At 41.7% G+C, this 22,775-nt stretch overlaps 1 protein-coding gene and 1 pseudogene across 1 annotated transcript; both read right to left on the bottom strand.

Annotated features, from left to right (window-relative positions):
• The window catches only part of LOC119858469, a 45,260-nt pseudogene extending 38,281 nt beyond the window's left edge, over positions 1-6,979 (bottom strand).
• A 6,511-nt stretch (positions 6,980-13,490) lies between these two features.
• MUSTN1 (musculoskeletal, embryonic nuclear protein 1) lies at positions 13,491-20,787 on the bottom strand. Its single transcript, XM_038409679.2, has 3 exons — positions 20,433-20,787; positions 15,082-15,202; positions 13,491-13,964 (listed from the first exon to the last, which is right to left on the bottom strand). The coding sequence occupies exons 1-3, from the start codon at positions 20,439-20,441 to the stop codon at positions 13,864-13,866; spliced, it is 231 nt and encodes a 76-aa protein (XP_038265607.1). The 5' UTR covers positions 20,442-20,787; the 3' UTR covers positions 13,491-13,863.
• Between the last annotated feature and the right edge of the window lie 1,988 nt (positions 20,788-22,775).

Here is a 22,775-nt window from a genome sequence, read left to right as displayed (position 1 = left end):
GCCTGCCTGCCTGTACTTAATTAGAAATAAGAAACACCTGACCAAAGCAGCCTGGGCTAGAAACAGTCTGTACAGCACAGAGAGTTAGCTACAAACCTCAAAGCTGCAAGGAATAATCCATGGAAGTTAAAACCAAAGCTTTGGAAAAAGGTGGTGAAATTCTCCAGGCAATTAAATAGCTGCTGCTCTTGCATAGTAGAAGAACAAGACAACTGTGGACATTGCTTTTGAAGAGAGGAATAAGGTGCAGAACAGCTGCTCAGACTGAGAGATGGACAGTCTTTTCCCTGCTTTCAGGATTGTTATTGGCTGGACAGGCTAGTAAAGGTGAGCAGCATTTTGAGCTATGCACTGCTAAATGTTTATACTGGGCTGTTGAGCTGTGCATTAGACCATTTTTAAGCATTTCTTTGCTAGATTCATCTCTCCCTTGTGGATATTTTTAAAAAGCTTATGCCATCCTTAATGTTATTTGTAAATGTAGATAACTGTGTATCCCTGTGATATCTTGGGGTTCACCCAGGCCAGAAAGGGACTTGGTCACCATTTGCCTTGTAACCCTGGGTATCTTGTGGCTGTGTAGCTTTGTTCCAGAACTCTGACCGCAAGAGCCTGTCAGCAGCCAATAAGCCTATCCCTGGCTTTGACCAATCTAACCAGGAGATCTTGAATGATCTAAAACTCAAAAGTCCTACAGAAAGTAGAAACTCGGTCAAATTACAAAGGATGAATATAAACAAATAACACAAGTACGCAGGGACAAAATTAGAAAGGCCAAGGCACAAAACGAGATCAAACTGGCTAGGGACATAAAGGGTAACAAGAAAACATTCTACAGGTACATTAAAAGCAAGAGGAAGACCAAGAACTGGGTAGGCCCATTACTCAATGAGGGGGGAAAGACAAAAACAGAAAATGTGGAAAAGGCAGAGGTGCTTAATGACTTCCTTGTTTCGGTTTTCACCAAGAAGGCTGGTGGCGATTGACGTCTAACATAGTGAATGCCAGTGAAAATGAGATAGGATCAGAGTCTAAAATAGGGAAAGAACAAGTCAAAAATTACTTAGACAAGTTAGATGTCTTCAAATCACCAGGGCCTGATGAAATGCATCTTAGAATACTCAGGAGCTGACTGAGGAGATATGAGCCATTAGCAATTATCTTTGAAAAGTCATAGAAGATGGGAGACATTCTGGAAGACTGGAAAAGGGCAAATATAGTGCCCATCTATAAAAAGGGAAATAAGGACAACCCGGGGAATTACAGACCAGTCAGCTTAACTTCTGTACCCGGAAAGATAATGGAGCAAATAATTAAGCAATCAATTTGAAAACACCTAGAAGCTAATAAGGTGATAAATAACAGTCAGCATGGATTTGTCAAGAACAAATCATGTCAAACCAACCTGATAGCTTTCTTTGATAGGGTAACAAGCCTTGTGGATGGTGGGGAAGCGATAGATGTGGAAAATCTTGACTTAAGTAAGGCTTTTGATACAGTTTCACATGTCCTTCTCATAAACAAACTAGGGAAATACAACCTAGATGGAACTACTATAAGGTGGGTGCATAACTGGTTGGAAAATCATTCCCAGAGAGTAGTTATCAGTGGTTAACAGTCAAGCTGGAATGATATAACAAGTGGGGTCCAGCAGGGATCAGTTGTGGGTCTGGTTCTGTTCAATAGCTTCATCAATGATTTAGATAATGGCATAGAGAGAACACTTATAAAGTTTGTGGACAATACCAAGCTGAGAGGGGTTGCAAGGGCTTTGGAGGATAGAATTAAAATTCAAAATGATCTGGACAAACTGGAGAAATGGTCTGAAGTAAATAGGATGAAATTCATAAGGACAAATGCAAAGTACTCCATTTAGGCAGGAACAGTCAGTTGCACACATACAAATGGGAAATGACTGCCTAGGAAGGAGTACTGCAGAAAGGGAAATGGGGGTCATAGTGAATCACAAGCTCAATATGAGTCAACAGTAACGTTGTTGCAAAAAAAAAAAAAAAAAAGCAAACATCATTCTGGGATGTATTAGCAGGAGTATTGTAAGCAAGACATGAGAAGTAATTCTTCTGCTTTTCTCTGTGTGGATTAGGTCTCAACTGGAGTATTGTGTCCAGTTCTGGGCACCACATTTCAGGAAAGATGTGGACAAATTGGGGAAGTCCAGAGAAGAGCAACAAAAATGATTAAAAGTCTAGAAAACATGACCTATGAGGGAAGATTGGAAAAAAAACTGGGTTTGTTTAGTCTGGAGAAGAGAAGACAGAGGGGACATGGTAACAGTTTTCAAATACATAAAAGGTTGTTACAAGGAGGAGGGAGAAAAATTGTTCTTAACCTCTCAGGATAGGACAAGAAACAATGGGCTTAAATTGCAGCAAGGGCGGTTTAGGTTGAATATTAGGAAAAACTTCCTAACTGTCAGAGTGGTTAAGCACTGGAATAAATTGCCTAGGGAGGTTGTGGAATCTCCATTACTGGGAATTTTTAAGAGTAGGTTGGACAAACACCTGTCAGGGATGGTCTAGATCAGGGGTCGGCAACCTATGGCACGCATGCCAAAGACGGCACGCAAGCCGATTTTTAATGGCACGCTGCTGCCTGCCGGGTCCCAGCTGCCGTCCCCGCTTAGCCTGCTGCCGAACCCAGGCCGGGACCCTGGTAGGCAGCAGAGTGCCATTAAAAATCCTGCCCGCCTCGGCCTGCTCTTCTCCGCCCCTCCCCCCCCCCAGCAGAGGCAGGGCGAAGAAGCTTGGTCCTGCCGGCTGCTGCTGCAGGGCAGGCAAAATCCCCCTCTCCCCCCTTGCTGGGTTCCTGCCCCTCCTCCTCTCCCTCCCTGCCACCGATCAGCTGATGGCCCTTGCAAGGGAGGGGGAGAAGCAGAGCCGCAGCGCGCTCGCTGCTCCAGGGAGGAAGCGGAGAAGAGATGGGGACGGGGCCTTGGGAACGGGGGGTGGATTCAGGGCATATCCCCTCCAGCTCCCTGCCATGAGCTGCACAGGGCAGGGGGCTGGGAGCACCCCCACAACCCCAGCCCACACCCCCAGCCCTCTGCCCTGACCCCTGCACTCCCTCAAACCCCAGCCGGGTCCCAGCTGCCGGCCCCGCTCAGCCTGCTGTTGAACCCAGGCCGGGACCCCGGTAGGCAGCAAAGTGCCATTAAAAATCCTGCCCACCTCGGCCTGCTCTTCTCCTTCACCCCCAGCCCTGTGCTCAGTGCACTCCCACCCTCAGCTCAGGGCAGAGAGAGAGAAAGGAAAAGAATGGCTAGAACCAGGGAGAAGGTAGCTACCCACTCTATGTGAGCAGGGCTGGGATCCCAGACCGGCAGTAGACTGAGCGGGGCCGGCAGCCAGGACCCTGGCTGACAGGAGCTGGCGGATGGAACCCCAGAGTGGCAGCGGGCTGAGCGGCAGTGGGCTGAGCCGTTCAGCCCACTGCTGGTCTGGGGTCCCGGCCGCCAGCCCCACTCAGCCCACTGCTGGTCTGGGGTTCTGGCTGCCGGCCCCTTGCCAGCTGGGGTCCCGGCCGCAGGCCCCGCTCAACCTGCTGCCAGCCTAGGTGAACGGAACCCCAGGCTGGCAGCGGGCTGAGCGGGCCAGCGCGTAAGATCAGCATTTTAATTTAATTTTAAATAAAGCTTCTTAAACATTTTGAAAACCTTGTTTACTTTACATATGACAATAGTTTAGTTATATAATATAGAGACTTGTAGAGAGAGACCTTCTAAAAAATGTTAAAATGTATTTCTGGCAAGTGAAACTTTAAATTGAAGTGAATAAATGAAGACTCGGCACACCACTTCTGAAAGGTTGCAACCCCTGGTCTAGATAATACTTAGTCCTGCCTTGAGTGCAGGGGACAGGACTAGATGACCTCTTGAGGTCCCTTCCAGTTCTATGATTCTATGGTTACTTCTTGCAAGCTAACCTCAGTACTTTTCCAGCCCCAAATTCACTCACAAATCATCCCAATGCAGAGACCATCCCTCTCATTGGACCTTCACAGAGAATGTGTTAGCTTCACTCCCTTTACAGAGACAGAAGAACACTCCAACTTGGTAGCTTTCTAGAAGCGCACACTTTACTGCACGTACATAGCACTGATTATTTATAAGGAAAGCAAAATAAGTTTATTTACAAAGCAATCATGGATTAAGCAATGCCAAGTAAAAAAGATAAAGGTAGAGATGGTTACAGGCAAAAAAGTGAAAACACATTAAAGGACTAAAACTTAATCTAGCAAGATACAGTTTATGTTCAAAATGTTGTTTTTTTTACCTACATCTCCTTTCCAGCTTTTTCTGGCCAGGACCCATCACTGAGATCTAATTGCTTGGTTCCTTTGACTCCTAAGGTAAAGGATAAAGATGAAGTCTCTCTCTCTCTTCCTTTTATTTTCAAAGGGATATAAGTCAGGAAGGCCTCCTGGGGATTTGGTTTCCTATGTCTTTCTGAGGTGCAGGAGCCATGTTAATTCTGTCCTCAAATTCAAAAGGTTTAACACAATGGCTTTGTTTACTGCTAATATGTAAATTGAAGTAAACCCACATTCCTTTGTCTAGGACAGACCTGTTTATCACCTTTACCTAGGCTAAAAAAAAGGAGTTCTTGTGGCACCTTTAGAGACTAACAAATTTATTTGAGCATAAGCTTTCGTGAGCTACAGCTCACTTCATCGGATGCATTCAGTGGCTGTCTGGTCTTCAACATGTTCCAGTAACATCCTAGGGAGGGATTTCATAACTTCACATATAATGTTAATACATGCATTTTACAATGATCTTAATAATCACTTCCATAACACCTTTCACCTTAGGCTCTCCGATCATTTTTATAAATATTATATAAAGCACATATTTCATCCCAGTGGTGTTTGAAATATAGGATATATTAAAATATCCTTCACATTCCACTGGAATATCATGTACAGTTCTGGACACACATGTTCAAGAAAGATTAATTCAAATTGAACCAGGTGCATAGAAGGGCTACTAGGATGATTGGGAGAATAGAAAGCCTATCTTACGATAGACAACTAAAAGAACTTGGCTTGTTTAGCCTAGCAAAAAGAAGGCCGAAAGGAAATAGGATTGCTCTTTATAAATACATTAAGGGGGGGGGGAGAGGACGACATGCGGGAGGTGGTAAACACCAAAGAGGGAGAAAAACTAATTAAGGAAAATGTTGATACAACAAATTAGTATAATCTAGCCATGAATAAATATAGGCTGGAATTTAGAAGGTGCTACTAAACATCAGAGAAGTGCGGTTCTGGAACAGGGAGTAAAGGTGGAAAACAATCTAATTAATTTTAAAATAGAGCTTGATATAAATTTGAATGGGATTGTATGACAGGGTTGCCTGTAGGGACAGGCAGCTGGGCTTCCAAGCTTTGGGGGTTCCCTTCAGTCCCATGTCTTTTGTTCCTAAATTTCATGCTTGATATGTCAGCCGTTCCTTTGTATGAGTCAGGAAGGAAAATGTTCACCCCCAATGTACTTTTTCTCCTTCCTTTCTCTGAGACATCATAGGTGGCCATGGGTGAAGATAGGACACCAAATGGGATGGGTTGGTGCTTTGAGGCTGTGCAAAAAAATATGTCTGAAGCTTGGCTGGTGGGTCTTGCTCACAAACTCAGAGTATTGCTGATCACCTTTTTGGGGTCAGGAAAGATTTTCCCACCCAAGTCCAGGTTTGGCAGGGACCTTGGGTTTGTTTGGGGTATTGTTTTTGGCCTCCTGCAGTATGGGGTTCAGGTTGCTTGCTAGGGTTATCTGGGTATAGCTCATTAAATCAATTGCCTGCTATTGCAGGGGTTTTGGGTATTGGTGTGCCACAAATCATTCCTATTTTCTGCCCACAGTAATTTAGTCTCCTGAGGGCTGTAATACTTTAGTCTAATCCAGATTATTGGGCTCAAAACAGGGATAACTGGGTGGGGTTTAGTGGCCTGCGGCGTGCAGGAGGTCAGACTAGGTGGTTGCTTCTTGAACTCTGACGCTCACAGTAATTTTCATACAGCATAAATCTTTCTTTGGGAATATACATCATCAACTGCAGTAGTTCCGTCCCACATAAAAACAATTGACCCAACTTTAAAATAACCGTTACCTACCTTGATGATGATCCTGAATTGTGCTACCACAAATTCAGCATTTGTAGTAGTTGCAATAGACGCCAACAAAACATAAAACAAGACACTATCCGTACTGAAAAACTAAAAATCTAGCTCAGAAAAAGCTAATACCCCACCTTAGTAACCTCATGGTAGGTTTGACGTTTACATTTAGTTAAACAGGAAACCAGCAAGTTCAAATAAACAATGGCTGGAAAAAGTTGTTTGCCCAAAATGACTGCACTGCTCCCTAAGTGGGGGAAGGGATATATCACTTGAAGGGCGGGAGCGAGACAGATGCTGCAGCAGATGCAGAAGTGGTCAGAGTGTGGGAGAAGCCAGTTTTCCCCAGGCTAGGCAGAGCAGCAGCAGAGACCAGAGAGCTCTGCCAATTGGCATGGCACCACATAGGGTGAGAGGGGGAAATGGAGGGGAAAATCCGCCCAAGCCCCAGTCTGGAGAGGGAGAGGCAGGAGAGTAGCAGCAGAAAGGGTGGGGGGTTAGTTAGCAAGATAGCTCAGCACCAAATCTGATCATCAAGTACTGTATAGGGACAATGTGCTGGAACAATCTGTACAGTGGGGGAGCTGAGAGCCATTGAACCAAACTGTAGACCCTGTATATCATGGAAACCAGTTCAAGCCAGGGGGTGCAAGAGCACCCCCAGCACCCCTAGTTCCAGCACCTATGATAGGGAGAGGAGGGAACATACCTCCCCTCCCCCATGTAGCAATTGGGCTGTGGGATGAAGCAGAGGGATTTCACGTTTTTCCAGCTGCTGGCAGCACTGGGACAGAGGGTTAGCAACCCCACAACTGGTGTCAACAATCTCCAATTGCCCATCGGCCATCATGTTAGTCAGTAGACTAAACAATTACCCAGGTCCTTGCAGCAGCTTCTTAGTTTGATGGTTTCTTTGGCAGGGTCATTGCGAACCAATGGCCTGAGGGAGGATACATGTCGTCCCATCGCAGTTAACATGCTTAAGGCTCTGGTGCAGGTGCTGGGAAACAGATGTCATAGCGGACAGGAGGTGGTCTTGTTCAGGGCAGCATTTCTAAAAGCATTTTTTGGAGCTTTTAGGATCAGTGAGCTAGTACCTGAGTCCTGTAGGGACTCTAATGGAAGGGCTTTGGAAGTACGGGATGTACACTGGTGGGGCAAGCAATGATACAAAACTTGCAAAAGTCCAAGAATGATCAAGGAGGCCAAGGTGACTTCATTATTCTAGGGGAGCGTGGTGAGCCTGGGGTCTTCCCCATGAAGGCTTTGAGGGTGTGCATGGTGATATGACTAGGGAGGGATGGATCCCTCTTCATGCATGGTGACGGAAGTCTCCGCACAACATACCAGTTTGTTAAGGTGTTGAGACGGGGCCTGATGAGGTTGGGGCTGCCAGCCCAGGAATTTGCTTTCAACTCATTCAGGGATCCAGGTGGCAACAGCAGCAGCACAGCTGGTATGGGGGCATGAGGCAATTGGGCGTTGACGTTCGGAAATCTACAGAATGTGAGATCCCAGGTGGGAGTCATTGCTAATTTGTTGTATTTTCATTCCAAAGGTGGGAGAAGGGACCGTGCAAACGATGGTATGGGTCTGCGGGCACAGGATTGTTTATTTGGCACTTAGGCGGACGTCCAAATTGCCTGAGGGTTCGCAGCTGGGGTTCAGTGAAGCAATCTTGAGTTGGCACGGAAAGGGGGGCATGTTATGGGACCAGCTGATGCAACTGCTGTACATCAGCAAGCACCTGATATAATTGTGGTGCATCCTAGGGAAAATGAGTTGGGAATGTGCAAAGAGATGGACTTAATGCTCAGAGCTGAGAGAAACTTGAGGCTGATCCTGGAACTTTTTCCAGGAGCAAAAATTGTATGGTCAGACACATTGCAATGAATGTTAATAGATACTAAGGTCAGAAGGGACCATTCTGATCATCTAGTCTGACCTCCTGCGCAACGCAGGACACAGAATCTCACCCACCCACTCCTGCGAAAACCTCACCTATGTCTGAGCTATTGAAGTCCTCAAATCGTGGTTTAAAGACTTCAAGGAGCAGAGAATCCTCCATCAAGTGACCCGTGCCCCATGCTACAGAGGAAGGCGAAAAACCTCCAGGGCCTCTTCCAATCTGCCCTGGAGGAAAATTCCTTTCCGCCCCCAAATATGGTGATCAACTAAACCCTGAGCATGGGCAAGATTCACCAGCCAGATACTACAGAAAATTCTTTCCTGGGTAACTCAGATTCCACCCATCTAATTCCTCCATCTAATATCCCATCACAGGCCATTAAGCCTATTTACTATGAATATTTAAAGATCAATTAATTACCAAAATCATGTTATCCCATCATACCATCTCTTCTGTAAACTTCTCAAGTTTAATCTTAAAGCCAGATAGATCTTTTGCCCCCACTGCTTCCCTTGGAAGGCTATTCCAAAACTTCATTCCTCTGATGGTTAGAAACCTTTGTCTAATTTCAAGTGTAAACTTCCTGGTGGCCAGTTTATATCCATTTGTTCTTGTGTCCACATTGGTACAGTGCTTAAATAATTCCTCTCCCTCTCTGGTATTTATCCCTCAGATATATTTATAGAGAGCAATCATATCTCCTCTCAACCTTCTTTTAGTTAGGCTAAACAAGCCAAGCTCCTTGAGTCTCCTTTCATAAGACAAGTTTTCCATTCCTCGGATCATCCTAGTAGCCCTTCTCTGTACCTTTTCCAGTTAGAATTCATCCTTTTTTAAACATGGGAGACCAGAACTGCACCCAGTTTTCCAGGTGAAGTCTCACCAGTGCCTTGTACAATGATACTAAAACCTCCTTATCCCTACTGGAAATACCTCTCCTGATGCATCCCAAGACTGCATTACCTTTTTTCACGGCCATATCACATTGGCTGCTCATAGTCATCCTATGATCAACCAATACTCCAAGGTCCTTCTCCTCCTCTGTTACGTCTAATTGAATGGTCTGGAGAGGAGCTGTGAAGTCCCTCCTCTCTGCCCCAGGTGGACCAGGCTAGGAGATATGTGAATAGGGAGGAGACCAAATTCATGGGGGTCATAGGAGGGTCAGTAATTTTGCATCCTGAGCTAGCAAATAGGGCACCAGAGTTATTTCGAGAGGATGGGGTTCACCCGTCGGACTTGGATGCAGTCACATTTTTGGCAGACATTAAAGGAGGCATTGGGAAATGTCTGGGAACTCTGTTGGGTTGGAGAGGAGGCAGTCAAGCTAATTGCTGGCATCTCCTTGTGGCTGATGTCCAGCACAGGTACTCCCTAGGAAACTGATACAGTGCCCAGATAAATGGCTTGGAAAAGGACTTAAGCTGGTGGTTGTGAAAGAAGCGGAACAGGAGGGTTTGGAGGTTCCAATGACTGGTACAGCAGGTAGCCAACTCCTCTTTTCTTGCTAGCCTGCCTTAATCCTCCTTTGAGAGGGGGATGGTAAGGTCCTAGCAGCAGGTTGGCTGGGGACCAGGGTGGAAAAAGCAGAAGCCCCATGGTAGATATTGAAATGATCATGGCACTGTACGCTTACCTCCGAGATAGTCCCAGACATCTAATAAAGTTGCAGCCTGATTAAACCACATCCTGTCATTCTTTTGGTATAGCTGGACAACGAGGAGGTCATGAGGGTTGTTCTAGTAGAGGCGCAGAACGTATTTATTCTCTCATACCCATTTTTAACTTGATCAGAAATTGGCATTGTTTCATAGTGGTGAAGAATGAGGCAAGACCTAGTAAGCAGTTCTTTATTAAATATTGTATGTTACCTGCTATCCAGACTCCTGCTGTACTGGGGCTGTTATCTTCTCCATGGGCATCCCCCAGGCTTCTGTCACGAGCACCTGATGCTAATGCACTGTGCTCAGCTAGAATCCTGACTGAATTGTTACAGTAGTACTCTGCATGCTACATCTTACCTGTTTTACAAACAATTTTAACAGCTGATTAATGTCCAACCCATCATACCTTCCAGACACTGGAAGTTTCTGGCTAGCCTGGCTAAAGTTATTATTTATCATGTACACAGGTAGAAATGTGGTCCTTATGAGAGGTGGCCAGAAGTGGATGGCATGTACTTCAGCCTCATTCTATAATCGGAGGGGGTCTAAGCAGCCTCTAAAGTCTCTTCCATGACCCCTTTCTTTGTTGGCATCTAGATCTGCTTGGTACCTATATGTCCTGTATGTTATCTGGCTTTCTATGAGTGCTTCTTGCTCCTTTGTCCTTGCAGCCGTCTCGTTATCTCTTATTGCTTGTTCCTTGACCTGGGTGCCATTGCACAGTGCTCCTTTCATCTGCTTTTCCAGTGTCTAATAGATCCACAGAGGAGCATCTAGTACCCTGGAAAGAAAGCCAAAGAACTGATATGGGGTACATTGCGGTATCAAGTGTATATGAGCTATAGTATCTCCATCTTGGTCACAGTAATTCCATGGTAGCACCATTTCTTTATAAGGCCTGGTTGAGTGGTTATCAGGTAATTGGTTAGAATGCTCAACTTGGATAAGAGATCTGTACTACTGCTGATAAAGACTGCAATTTAATGGTAATTATTACTGGATGTTTTGGCAGAGCTCAGCAGTAAGTCAGCTTCATTTTTTACCACTGGAAACAAAGGACAGGAAGTTTGATAATTTTCCCTATTTCTTAGGGGGAATTTGGCCCATTGGAAAAGGTGGTGTGTTGCAGGGTGCACTGGCATAGCTGTAGGGGGAGAGCATGCACAGCACCATGTCCACGTTATGCCAAGTTAAAGCAAGCACTTTGTCCTTTGGTTTCTTGAGGGTGAGACAAGTGCAGTGCATACTGATTCTGCCATGGTTTTAAAAACTTCTAAACCAAAAAACCCCCACAATTTCCATTTGGTAGGTTTTATCTTCAATTAAAAAAGGCATCAAACGCCCTGTAAACGTACCTAACCACTTGTACAAAGCTGTACTGTATGTGGGAGTGGAAATTCCTTCTTAAACCCTTCAGGCAGTCGTATACCAGGAAGTATAATAATCATACTCAGTGGGGTTTCTAGCTGGCAATAGTATTCTTAATTGTTAACCATTCCAGTTCTTTTTTAAAAATCCCGCTATAAAATTTGGCTAAGTGGAGCAGTGAATTCCACCAGTTGACTATAAACAGCATGAAGTACAACAGTACTACCTTGTATTTGTTTTCAGTTAATTGCTTTAGTTTCACCTGGTGACTCCTTGGTTTCATATTATAAGAGAGGATAGAAAGAGAAAATGATAAAGAGGTTCATGTGTGTGGAAGTTTCTCTAAAATCATATGTATTCTCATATGTATGGCCACTTTCTAAATACTTAGAGCCCTCTTAGGCTTTTCTGCAGGATCCATCAGGAAGTATTTGTTTAGTTTTTATAAAGAGTAAGAGCCTAACAATTATCTTAACATTATTAATGAAGGGAACTGGATAACTTGAGTTGTGACCTGCAGCAATTCCATTGCTCATGAGCCCCATACAGGAAAGCAGGCAAATTAAAACACTAATCCCCTTTTTTAAAACACTAAAGGCAGGCCTACACTATAGCCTAAGTCGATATAACTTACGTCGCTCAGGGGTGTGAAAAAGCCCCCTCCCACCCTGAGCAATGCAAGTTTTGCACCGTCCACACGGGTGCTACGTTGACAGGAGACACTCTCCCGTCAGCATAGTGCGTCTTCAGCAGACACACTACGGCAGGGCAGCTGTGCTGATGTAGCACTGTAGTGTAGACTTGCCCCAAGTATCCTCATAATTCTCCCTAGTTTTCAGATGTTGAGGGCGAGGGGGGTTAGGGAGAGATGAACTTTACAAAATGTTCCTGAACCATAAAATTAAGGAAAGATGCTTTCAGAGATAATGCCTTGTCAGCAGTTCTCTGTGTCTTCATTCATCTATTTGAAATCATGGAAATTCTTTAGAAAAGCCCATGCATGTGCAAGGGCAAAAGTAATAACCCCTCCTCCCCCCATCAGTGTTTGTCATCTGCATGGACAGTTCAACAGGCAAGTTTTATTTTTCATAGATGATGATGAAGTATAACCCTTTTTAGAAAAAAAAGGATATGGAGATCTCTCAAGGTTAAAGGATCTGGAAAGCTCCTCGCATGAACAAGTTCTCTTGAGAGGTTTTTTATTCTAGCCAGGCTGGAAATACCAAGAGGAAAACCTCAAGCCATTTTGGCTCCTTTGATCTGGCTGGAATGGAAAGCTAACTAATGCAGTTTTATAAAAGTGAAAAATGAAAGCTAGAAAAAAATGTATTGAATATTCTGAGCTTTAGAAAAACTTGGTTTGGTTCAAAGTTATGTCAAAACCTTATTTTATCCAAACTAATTCACCTGAATTTGAAGATGTAGCACACTAGTATGTAATGTATTATTCTAGTATTCCTAGAACAAGAACTTTTGACTTTAGATGTAGCTTGTCTGCTTTGAGAACACCTGTTGCCCATTATGTGTGTCATAATTCATGTGAGTAGCAATAGCTGTGCCATTCGGAAAGTTCTTTGGTGCAGACAAGTTGCACATATAGGGAAGGAGACTTATTCTAGATCAGTTTTATAGAGGTGTTGCAATATGAGTTAAAACCTCACTCATTCTTTTTTAAACATCTTTTCAGTTGCCACAGCTCGACAGCCATGTTGGTGTAAATCACATATTGAGTGCACTGTTTTTTATGTATGGAACCTAATGTATCTGTCTCAACAGTTTTTAAATAGTTCTAAAATCCATAAAGCCTCTAGCTTAGCTACTGTGTAGCTCTCCTCACTGGAGTGTATGAGCACCTCCTAATTTTTAATGTATTTATCCTCACCTCACCCAGTGAAGTAGGGCAGTGCTATTATGTCCATTTTACAAATGGGTGGGAATGGAACCACAGGTAGAGTACGAGACTTTCCCAAGATCACACAGGAAGTTGATGGCAGAGCAAAGAATTTAACCTGGATGTCCGGGGTTCTATGCTAGCACTCCAACCGCTGAATCATCCTTCCCTCTCTTGCATCCCCATATTCAGTGTTTTGTACGTGACTGGGGCATCCAATCTTTTGCATTTGATTCAGCTGTGGACAGACTGACCCTGATGCTCTGCACAAGGCTGTCTAGAGTTGTGGACGTGTGGTATTCAATTGAACATGGTTTCATCTCACTCGTTAGCAGTAAATAACCCATCCTACTCACTATAATCCTTAAGTAAAGTGTGGAAAGCAGAAGTACAGGAAAATATCAGGAAAAAACTACAGATAAAAGTGAAGTCCTTTATTATGTTTTTGCAAAGTTACATGTCCAACTGTGAAAATAGCAAAAGTATAAAAACATTTACAGTTAGAAGGAATTGTACTGAAATCAAATCCATATCACTCATTTATTTTACTTTTTTTGCATTTAAGATTATATTGAAAATTGAACTAGATCACAGCTCTGGAACATAAGTCTTAAAAAAAACACATACGTCATTTAAGCAGAAATTGGTCATTACTATGCCAGCCTGTGTCCAGTGACCAGGTTCTTATTGAACCCATTACAGCATGTACAATATAGAAAGAAAATATTTAAATTTATAAAAGGAAGTTGTAGCCTACATGAGTCCTCCTAATTAATGATTAATATGAAAGAATTAAGTTGACTTACTAGTGCAGCAATAAGTTTAGTATGAGCAACAGCAATTTGGGATTAAATGTTGCATTAGGAATCTTTGTCACACAGGTTAAACTTGGTTATCAGCTAAAGACACTTTGGTGGCCCTTCTTTAGGCTTCTCAAAGGCTGTTTCCCCTCCTGTCCGATCTTGACTGAATATGGAAGGAGCCACAGAGCCCTCTTGTTCTTGAAAAAGAAGAACAAAAGGAATCAATCAGTTAAAAAGATTTATGCCAACAACAGCTGCGCTGCTGGAACACATACTTCTTCTGTGATGAAATACATCACCCCATTCAAATGCATGGAAATTCAGGACCTGTCAAATGTACTCAGTGGTACAAAATGTGTGTGTTTGCAGCACAAACAGTTGCATTGCTCAATACCATAGAATAGTGCTATTGTTCTGAATAATGTTGCAGACTCTCAAGGGCAGTGTAGTCCAATTGCCAAACTTCTTGGTCAGTATCTAACTTATCCCTCTGAGGGGAGAATCCCTGCAGCTACATTTGAAGCTTTCAAAACAGTTTTAAATTTGGAATACGGGATTTCAAATTTAAAGCCCTGCTTTCCTCATGATCCCCCATCCCAATCCTAAAAGAATGACAAACCATGAGCACCAGGTGAGAGAGATTTCAATCAATAAGAAATTTTTCTTCTTTTCCCGTTTGTCCTGTAAGTCCAAGCACAGCTAATATATTCCCCTGACATCTCAGGCATCTCCCAATGTAGGATCAAATGCTCTAGTTCTGACCCATTTTTAAACTCAATGCTTAGTCAAGTAAGACCCACTGACATTAGTTAGGGAGTAAGAAAGGGGTTTAGCCCATATTCCAGAAGTCAAATCCATGGCAGTACTTCCCACCCTGTAATGCTCAGTCAGTATGGTCTGGAGGCAGAGGCTCACTTTGTGCAGAGCCTTTCACCTTATGAGCACCAGCTAGTGAGAACCTAATAGGTGGAAGAGGTGGGGGAAGCAGACGAATTCCTGCCCTTCCTCTGGGGTGATCCACACAACCAGGGTAAAATACATGAGCATTATTGCGCCTGCATTTCAGAGGGTTCTGCCAGTTTTACATTTATGTGCCTAACTGCATATACTGTACTCCTTGGAAACATGAATAAGCTCCCTTTATTATTAGAAAAATTTCTTTTTGCTGTACACAAATGTAGGTTGCCTGAATTAAACTAGTTTGGCTGTTCTTTAGAGAGCTTGCACTTTAGCTGGGATTATCAATTAAATTCAAGTTTTACTTTGAAGATTTGCTTTAACATTTGTAGTACTGTAAACAGACAAGAGATTTACCACATTGCTTCATGACTTGGTAGGTTTTGGATTTAATTTGCTGGTTAGTGGAGAGCTTTCCTCTAGCCCCTTTGAGATCTTCCTCCTTCACTGGAGGACGCTTCTTTTTCACAGGGGCTGCCTAAAAATTTTGACAGATAAGTAGATGTCAGTATTTCAAGTTACAGAACATATAGGAGACAAAGATGCAACATATAGAACTGACCGGTTTCAGAGTGGTAGCCGTGTTAGTCTGTATCAGCAAAAACAACAAGGAGTCCTTGTGGCACCTTAGAGACTAATATTTATTTGGGCATAAGCTTTCATGGGCTAAAACCCACTTCATCAGATGCATGGAGTGAAAAATACAGCAAAGAGGTATAAATACACAGCATATTAAAAGATGGGAGTTGCCTTACCAAGTGGGGGGTCAGTGCTAACAAGCCAATTCAATTAAGGTGGAAGTGGGCTTTTTCAATAGTTGAGAAGGGAGGAAAAATCACTTTTGTAGTGCTAATGAGTTCAATGTAATCAAGGTGGCCCATTTCAAACAGTTGACGAGTAGGTGTGAGTATCAGCAGGGGAGAAATTAGTTTTTGTAGTGACCCATCCACTCCCAGTCTTGGCCAAACTGGGCAGTCTCTACGCAAGAGAATAAGTGGACACATCTGACATCAAGAATTATAATATTCAAAAACCAGTAGGAGAACACTTCAATCTCCCTTCAATAATAGACTTAAATGTGGCAATTCTTCAACAAAAAAAACTTCAAAAACAGACTCCAACGAGAAACCGCAGAACTGGACACCATTTTGCAAACCATCAAATTAGGCCTGAATAAAGACAGAGTGAATGGGTCACTACAAAAACTAATTTCCCCCCTGCTGATACTCACACCTTATCAACTGTTTGAAATAGGCTACATTGAACTCATTAGCACTACAAAAGTGATTTTTTTCCTCCCTTCTTCTCAACTGTTGAGAATAGCCTACTTCCACCTTAATTGAATTGGCTCATTAGCACTGACCCCCCACTTGGTAAGGCAACTCCCATCTTTTAATATGCTGTGTATTTATACCTCTGTGCTGTTTTTTCCACTCCATACGTCTGATGAAGTGGGTTTTAGCTCATGAAAGCTTATGCCCAAATAAATTTTAGTCTCTCAAGTGTCACAAGGACTCCTCATTGTTTTAACATATAGAACTGTTATCTAACACATACTCTATATTCCATCTATACCTACACTATATTGTACACACTAATGATCTGCAGCCTTGTACAGCACACACAGGTAACAGTAGGCAGCTACATTGCACACAGATGGCAAATAAGAAAAAAAATTTCCTAGCAAAAATTCAGCTTCCTGAACTAGGTGTTGAAAACACTTGCCCTAGTAACCTGAGAACCGTTTGTTACATTATAATTATCTTGAGATGACTTAACTTTTGAAAGATGGAGTGGAAGTGGTTTATAATCATATATACCAAATTTTGCCTTGTGCCTAAAGACCAAAAGGGACTGGTAGTTAAGGAACCCGAGTCTAGGTTTGGGAAGTAAAGAGGAAAAAAGAGGAATTTAGATCTCAACTTACAAATATGAAGACATATCCATTAATCTATTATGCTGAGGGAAAGATGTCCAGTAGTGTCAACATACCAACTGACAAAGTTGGAATGGTTCAAACCATTGTGGTAAAATCTGATGTAGGCATCAGACTTTTCACTGCAGAGTTAACTCGGGTGATCAGCATCTGGGTCTGCGCACCCAATTTAGTCTAGAGCAGGTGTGAGCAGCCATCCTGCAAACTGAGTTAGTGTTGTTACACTGATGCTGCACTTACCCAGGTGTGGTGCTAGGACTTCCAGGGTAATCTCATATGGTTCTTAGCACTGCAGTAAACTGAGATACTGTATGATTCTTTCCCAGTAAATTCTGGGAGAACTTTTCTCTCCTTCTGGGCCCATGGGGGGAATTGTGGGAAGACAACCAAGCACTCCAGTGATTTAGTCTGTCTCTTCACTGCAAAGTGGGTATCTTATCAACCCAAGGAAAAGCCTCACTGGGACTTTGGCCTGCAGCACAAGATGGGGCACCTACTCTGGGTTGAAAGCACCACTAAATCGTGGGTCAGAGGTTTCTGTGTGTGGAGATTAGGGGTAGCACCAGAGTAAGAGTTTTGGGATAACTCTGCAGTGAAGACACACCCTGAGTCTAAACTTGTTAAGTGTTCGTTATTTATTTATCTAGAATTTGTTTTATGCATCTTTCTACTCACTTATATTTAATATGTTGGAGAAAATTTCTGGTTGGACTTCATCCAGATTAAATATTTGTCCATAAAATTATTAGTCTTTTGGTAACTAAAAGATCTCTTTCCCATCCAATCTCTTCGTTTCTCTGACCAGAGAGTTTGTATAATTTAGTAGTGCAAACTAAGCAATCAGTAGTGTTGGCTAGAGGTTCTGAACACATTTAAGTGTCTTGATTCATAATCTGGAGTGAATAAATAAATGATGAATAAAATCTCAAATCCTACAGCAGAAACAGGTGTAACTGAGGGCTGCCATTTACCATATTTTTGCAAATACAGTATGTTGTACAGCTGATTTTTCTACCTAGACTTCTTCCAGCCAGTGAGAATGGTAATAGCTGAATGCATCACCATCAAAAGAGGTAGTTGTAGGAATGACAACATTGGTCAGTGTTAGCCAGTCACACACAATTCCTGAAAGTCTTGCCTTCAGTGTGCTATTTCAAGGAATGACAAACATGATGACACCACTCCCTTTTGGCATGGAGTGCACAGTGGTAACTAACACAGGCATGCAATTCGATTAGTCCAACCCCATCCTCACAAGATAAGCAACTGAAGAATTAAAAACAATAGCCAGTGTTTAAGAGTAGTTGTGTATTATTTGAGTACCAAGAGCCTGGCATTCTGTAGCTAGATCCTCTTTTCTTATTTTAACTTTAGTTAGGTTTCAGAGTAGCAGCCGTGTTAGTCTGTATTCGCAAAAAGAAAAGGAGTACTTGTGGCACCTTAGAGACTAACAAATTTATTGGAGCATAAGCTTTCGTGAGCTACAGCTCACTTCATCGGATGCATCAAATGCATCCGATGAAGTGAGCTGTAGCTCACGAAAGCTTATGCTCTAATAAATTTGTTAGTCTCTAAGGTGCCACAAGTACTCCTTTTCTTTTAACTTTAGTTAGTTATTGCTGATAAATTCTCTGCAATCAATCTTGGTGGAAGGGGGACAATGGATGAATTTCTAGAGATTGGAGACCAAACAAAGAGACCATGTAAATTCAGGGGAATGGATTCTCTTGACCCCAAGTGTGAGAATGATTTCAGTAGTCTGTTCCAAGCAGCATCCGTGCTAATGACTTTAGGCAGTGGGAAGGTTGGTTGTACTGGAGACTCTTGCATGTTTTCTCTTGGCTACAAACACAGAAGAATGCCTCAGCATAGCTTGCGATCAATGTCACTGAAATTTACTGTGGGAACCAAAATGTCCTCGAGGCCTCTGGGGAAAGTGTTATATAGCCAGCCAAAGAAAGCAAAGCCATAAAACCTAAAAAAAGAAATCCTTTCAACAGAGTTTCTCAGCAAATGGTTAGTGCCATTTGTTAACTGATTATTCAAGATATAGGCTAAGTATCTACTACATGGCACAGGTTTCATGTATATCTATCTATCTTGTGTGGTATGTGTGTATATATATATATATATATATATATATATATATATATATATATATTGGTATTTGTCATGTAGTGTGAATTATTTATATACCTCACAGCCCCACAACTGGGCAATGAAGAGAGTAATACACAGGCCTCTTATTGTGGGTGCAGGTTCTAAACCAGAATAGGGGGAAACTGGTTTCATGAACAGGGTGAGCATGAAACCTGCGGAATCCCTTCTTGAATCTTAAATGCCAGGCATCAGGATTTCTTAACTTACCATGGCAGAAATCATTAACTCTAAGGCTTTGTCTTTACTGCCAAAAATGGTGTGTGTTGACAGCATGGTAATGAACATGCATGAGCTATCCCACTGTAAAACCCTAGTGTAGTAAGGCACCTGTAGTTTTTACCATGTGGTAGGTTGGTAAAGCCAACTCTACTCCCTCAATCTGTGCTTGGCCTCATGCTAAAAGCTACAGTGCATTGCCTCCAATAGAAAGTTACAGAAGGAGAGGTAAAAAACAGTTATCTTGCAGTAAACACACCTTCTTTGGCAGTGAAGACAGCCTCAGTAAAGAAGCTTCAGTTCCTGCTGGCACTCGGGGTATTATTGTGACTGGCAGACAGTAGAACTATTTTCAATTGCTTGCCAGTCACAAGTGACAGGATCTTAGCCAGAAACTATTCCTAGTAGGCACAACATTCCAGCCTGGGTTTATCTCCAGTTGTCAATAGCACAAAGTGTTAGTTTACAAGATCTGCAACATTGCCTTCAAGTCTATTTCACTTGGAATAAAGAGAATAAGGAGAACTGAATTCTTTCCAAATTCTTCTTAGGGTTCTTTTCTCTAGCCTTGCAGTATTGCTCCTATAAAGCTTTCTTACCATCTCGGCACTGTCACAAAATACTGTCCATTAGGAAAACAGTATGTAAATATACATTCTTTGGGTTCTTTATGCATTCATAGCAATCTTGAAATTGATCCACTTAGACATACTTTGAAATGCGTAGGGGTGGGGAGTCTGAGAATGATTTTAACCTATTGGTTACATGGTACATTTGAAGTTAAGTGAGTACTTTGGGTCTTAAACATCAATTTTTTATTTATGTCTAGAATTTTTAGTCCCTCATACTCATTGCTTTTCTGTATTTTGTTATAATGAAGCCTCATTTTACATAGGGAACAGTACACCTCAAGGAGATAGAGCAAGAAACAAAAAGTTAAACTAAAATCCCACATTTACACCTTCTATAGCCTTTGGAATTAGCCTAAAAGCAAAAACAGGAATCACCTCTACATTTAAATCTATCACCGTATCTGCATAATCTAGAGGAAAAAAAATCTTTCCTTTTCAACAAATGTGGTTAAAGCTAAAAAGTATAGTTTACATTATGTTAATTTGCAGTCGCTCCAGTATAGGAGAAGTTGCTTTTTGGTCACTAGCAAAATAATTTATCAAAAAATAGTTTCATTTCTAAATTCTTTCACGAAGTGTGGCTTGAAAAAACTTCCGAAATAACTAATTAAATAGCAAACAGGTCAACGATTTGAGAAAATTTTCATTAACACAAGGATTAACAAACATAAATTGTCAAACTACTTAACCAGAAGAATCATTAAATGGTGCAATATTTTTCAGATGTGGTGCAATACACCAGCCAATTTAATATCGTTCCATACCTGTGACATAGCTGGGGTACTCACTCAATATTAGTCCTCTCGGAGGCAGTTTTTCCCTTGGATCTGCTCCTAATGCACTCTGCAGCAGCCTGGTTTTTCCTTGACTTATATAGACCATTAATATGAAGTCATTAGCTGGGTCATTTTCCCAAACCAGATCCCAGAATGATTCAGGTTGACACAGGCTGCTGTTTGGAAAGGTTTATTCTTAGCGATGACTGGGGTTTGTAGAATTTACTGACCTGCCTGGCTGGAGCTGGATGAAGTTCAGAATTGACAAGAGGAGACAGCTGCAGTAATGAAACTGAGCGGATGGAAGTTCAGTCCACTCTACTATAACAAATAGTTCTTCCAGGGGAACCTACTGAGGCTCTATTTATAACTTTAAAAGGCAATGCTTTGTTAAAGACTCTTTTCTGACTCTTTTTTGAATGCTTCTGATGGGAAGGCTGACAAATTTGGAGGGAGTTTGGTTTCTTATTCTCCCAGTGTTGCCATAACGTGCTATAAAACCTACAATCAGGAGTATCAGAGTAGCAGCCGTGTTAGTCTGTATTCACAAAAAGAAAAGGAGGACTTGTGGCACCTTAGAGAGCATAAGCTTTTGTGAGCTACAGCTCACTTCATTTGATGAATGCATTTGTTAGTCTAAGGTGCCACAAGTCCTCCTTTTCTTTTTGCGAATCAGGAGTATGACAGCCTCCAATGGCAAATAACCTTACTTTTCTGCATAGGTCTCAGCCCATATATTTTCTTTGTTGTTGTTGCATTTCAAATACTCGATTATAATTTGATCATTAGAATTCTTCCAATGCCAAAACTTGATTTCCTTGATGTTCCTTTGCTCTTAATACTGCTAGTGTTTTCTCTTTAGAAGGAATTAAAAAAAATTAGTCCTCACAAGTCAAGAGAATGGGAAGTTAAGTGTTAAGTAAGAATGATAAATTAGAAAGCAGGTTAGGTAACTATTTTTGTACTTAGTCAGCAATCACAAACTTTCTTTTAAAAAGATGCCCCTAATTTTTTCAGTGAAGAATTTTTATTTATGGGTTATAGCAAAAGTAATTTCAAATTGGGTTCTAATTCTGGTTAGAATTGCATTGTATTATATTTATACTAAAGTTACTTTTTTCATCCGGAATATAATTTATTTAACCTCTGTTTGGATCAGCTGCAGGCAAGCAACACCCAAAGTATAAAATCTCCAACTGGCAATTTTAAAATAGATATTTACTGGAATACTAATAGCTTTAGTTGAGGACAACTTCATTTTGTGTCTTTTCTCAAGCTTTGTTCATATATTATTTAGTGAACGACAAGCACAGGCAGTAGAACTAATGATAAAAACATTATACCAATATACTATAATCATCAATATGTGGCCAATCACCACTTTACCTGTCATTTGTATTCCTCTCTCATATCCTTTGGCTAGCTTTTAGACTTAAAACTTTTCATGTCAGAGAATATGACTTGTTAGTTTTCTGCCCAGAAATAATGAATTACTGATAGATAATTGAGTGTTTATGGTGTTATTTCCTTTTTTACATATTTTTTTTAAAAATATCAGTGGCTTAGTATAAGAGACTTCCCAAATCACAAGCTTTTGCATCATTATTAGAGTCAAGTAATTCCACATTGGAAAAACTGGTATCAATCCACTCCAATTTCACTGTATTAAGAAATTTGAAAACAAAATCAGGATTTTTTTTTTAAACCAACTAAGTGCATGACCTTACTGATGCAATTTAGCCAAAGCAGAGTTTGAGATCACATTAAAAATGGTGATATATTTTAATAATTGAAAGCAGTAACTGATCTAGTTAAGAATTCAAAACCTGCACTATGAAAGAAATTGTATTGTTTCTGAATTTGACAAACACCTTATTTAATCTCATTAGGAATTACACCACTCATCCCCAAACAGGAAAATCTGTGCTTATCTGCCAGTTTCCTTTTTTCAACTATTAAAATCCACAGACCAGTTACAATGGGTATTTCAGGCTGCTTCTAGCTTGAGGGAAGAACCAGTTCTGCCAGTCCCTGTCAAGAGAGGAATGCCAAGCCCCCTGAAGCTCCCTTCAGATGAGACTGCTTCCACAGCTCCTACCATCCATATATAGTGCACAATATGCCTGTGGAATGGTAAAAATGGGAAAGTGAAGATAAGCCTTCTTGAGGAACTTTTTCAGATGTTTCACATGGCACTCTGCTCTGTTACCAGTTCTCAAGTTAGAAATAGGATGGGAAATGAGAAGTATTATTCTGATAAAGCAGACAGGTGGTTTCATTCATGGCCATCATTACCATGGGTTGTTCAATATTGGGAATGGGACAAAACTA

This window comes from Dermochelys coriacea, chromosome 7 (genome assembly GCF_009764565.3).
Source record: "Dermochelys coriacea isolate rDerCor1 chromosome 7, rDerCor1.pri.v4, whole genome shotgun sequence".
Taxonomy (NCBI): Eukaryota; Metazoa; Chordata; order Testudines; family Dermochelyidae; genus Dermochelys; species Dermochelys coriacea.
The sequence above is the reverse complement of the archived record's forward strand: the minus strand, read 5'-3'. Positions and strand labels throughout refer to the sequence as shown.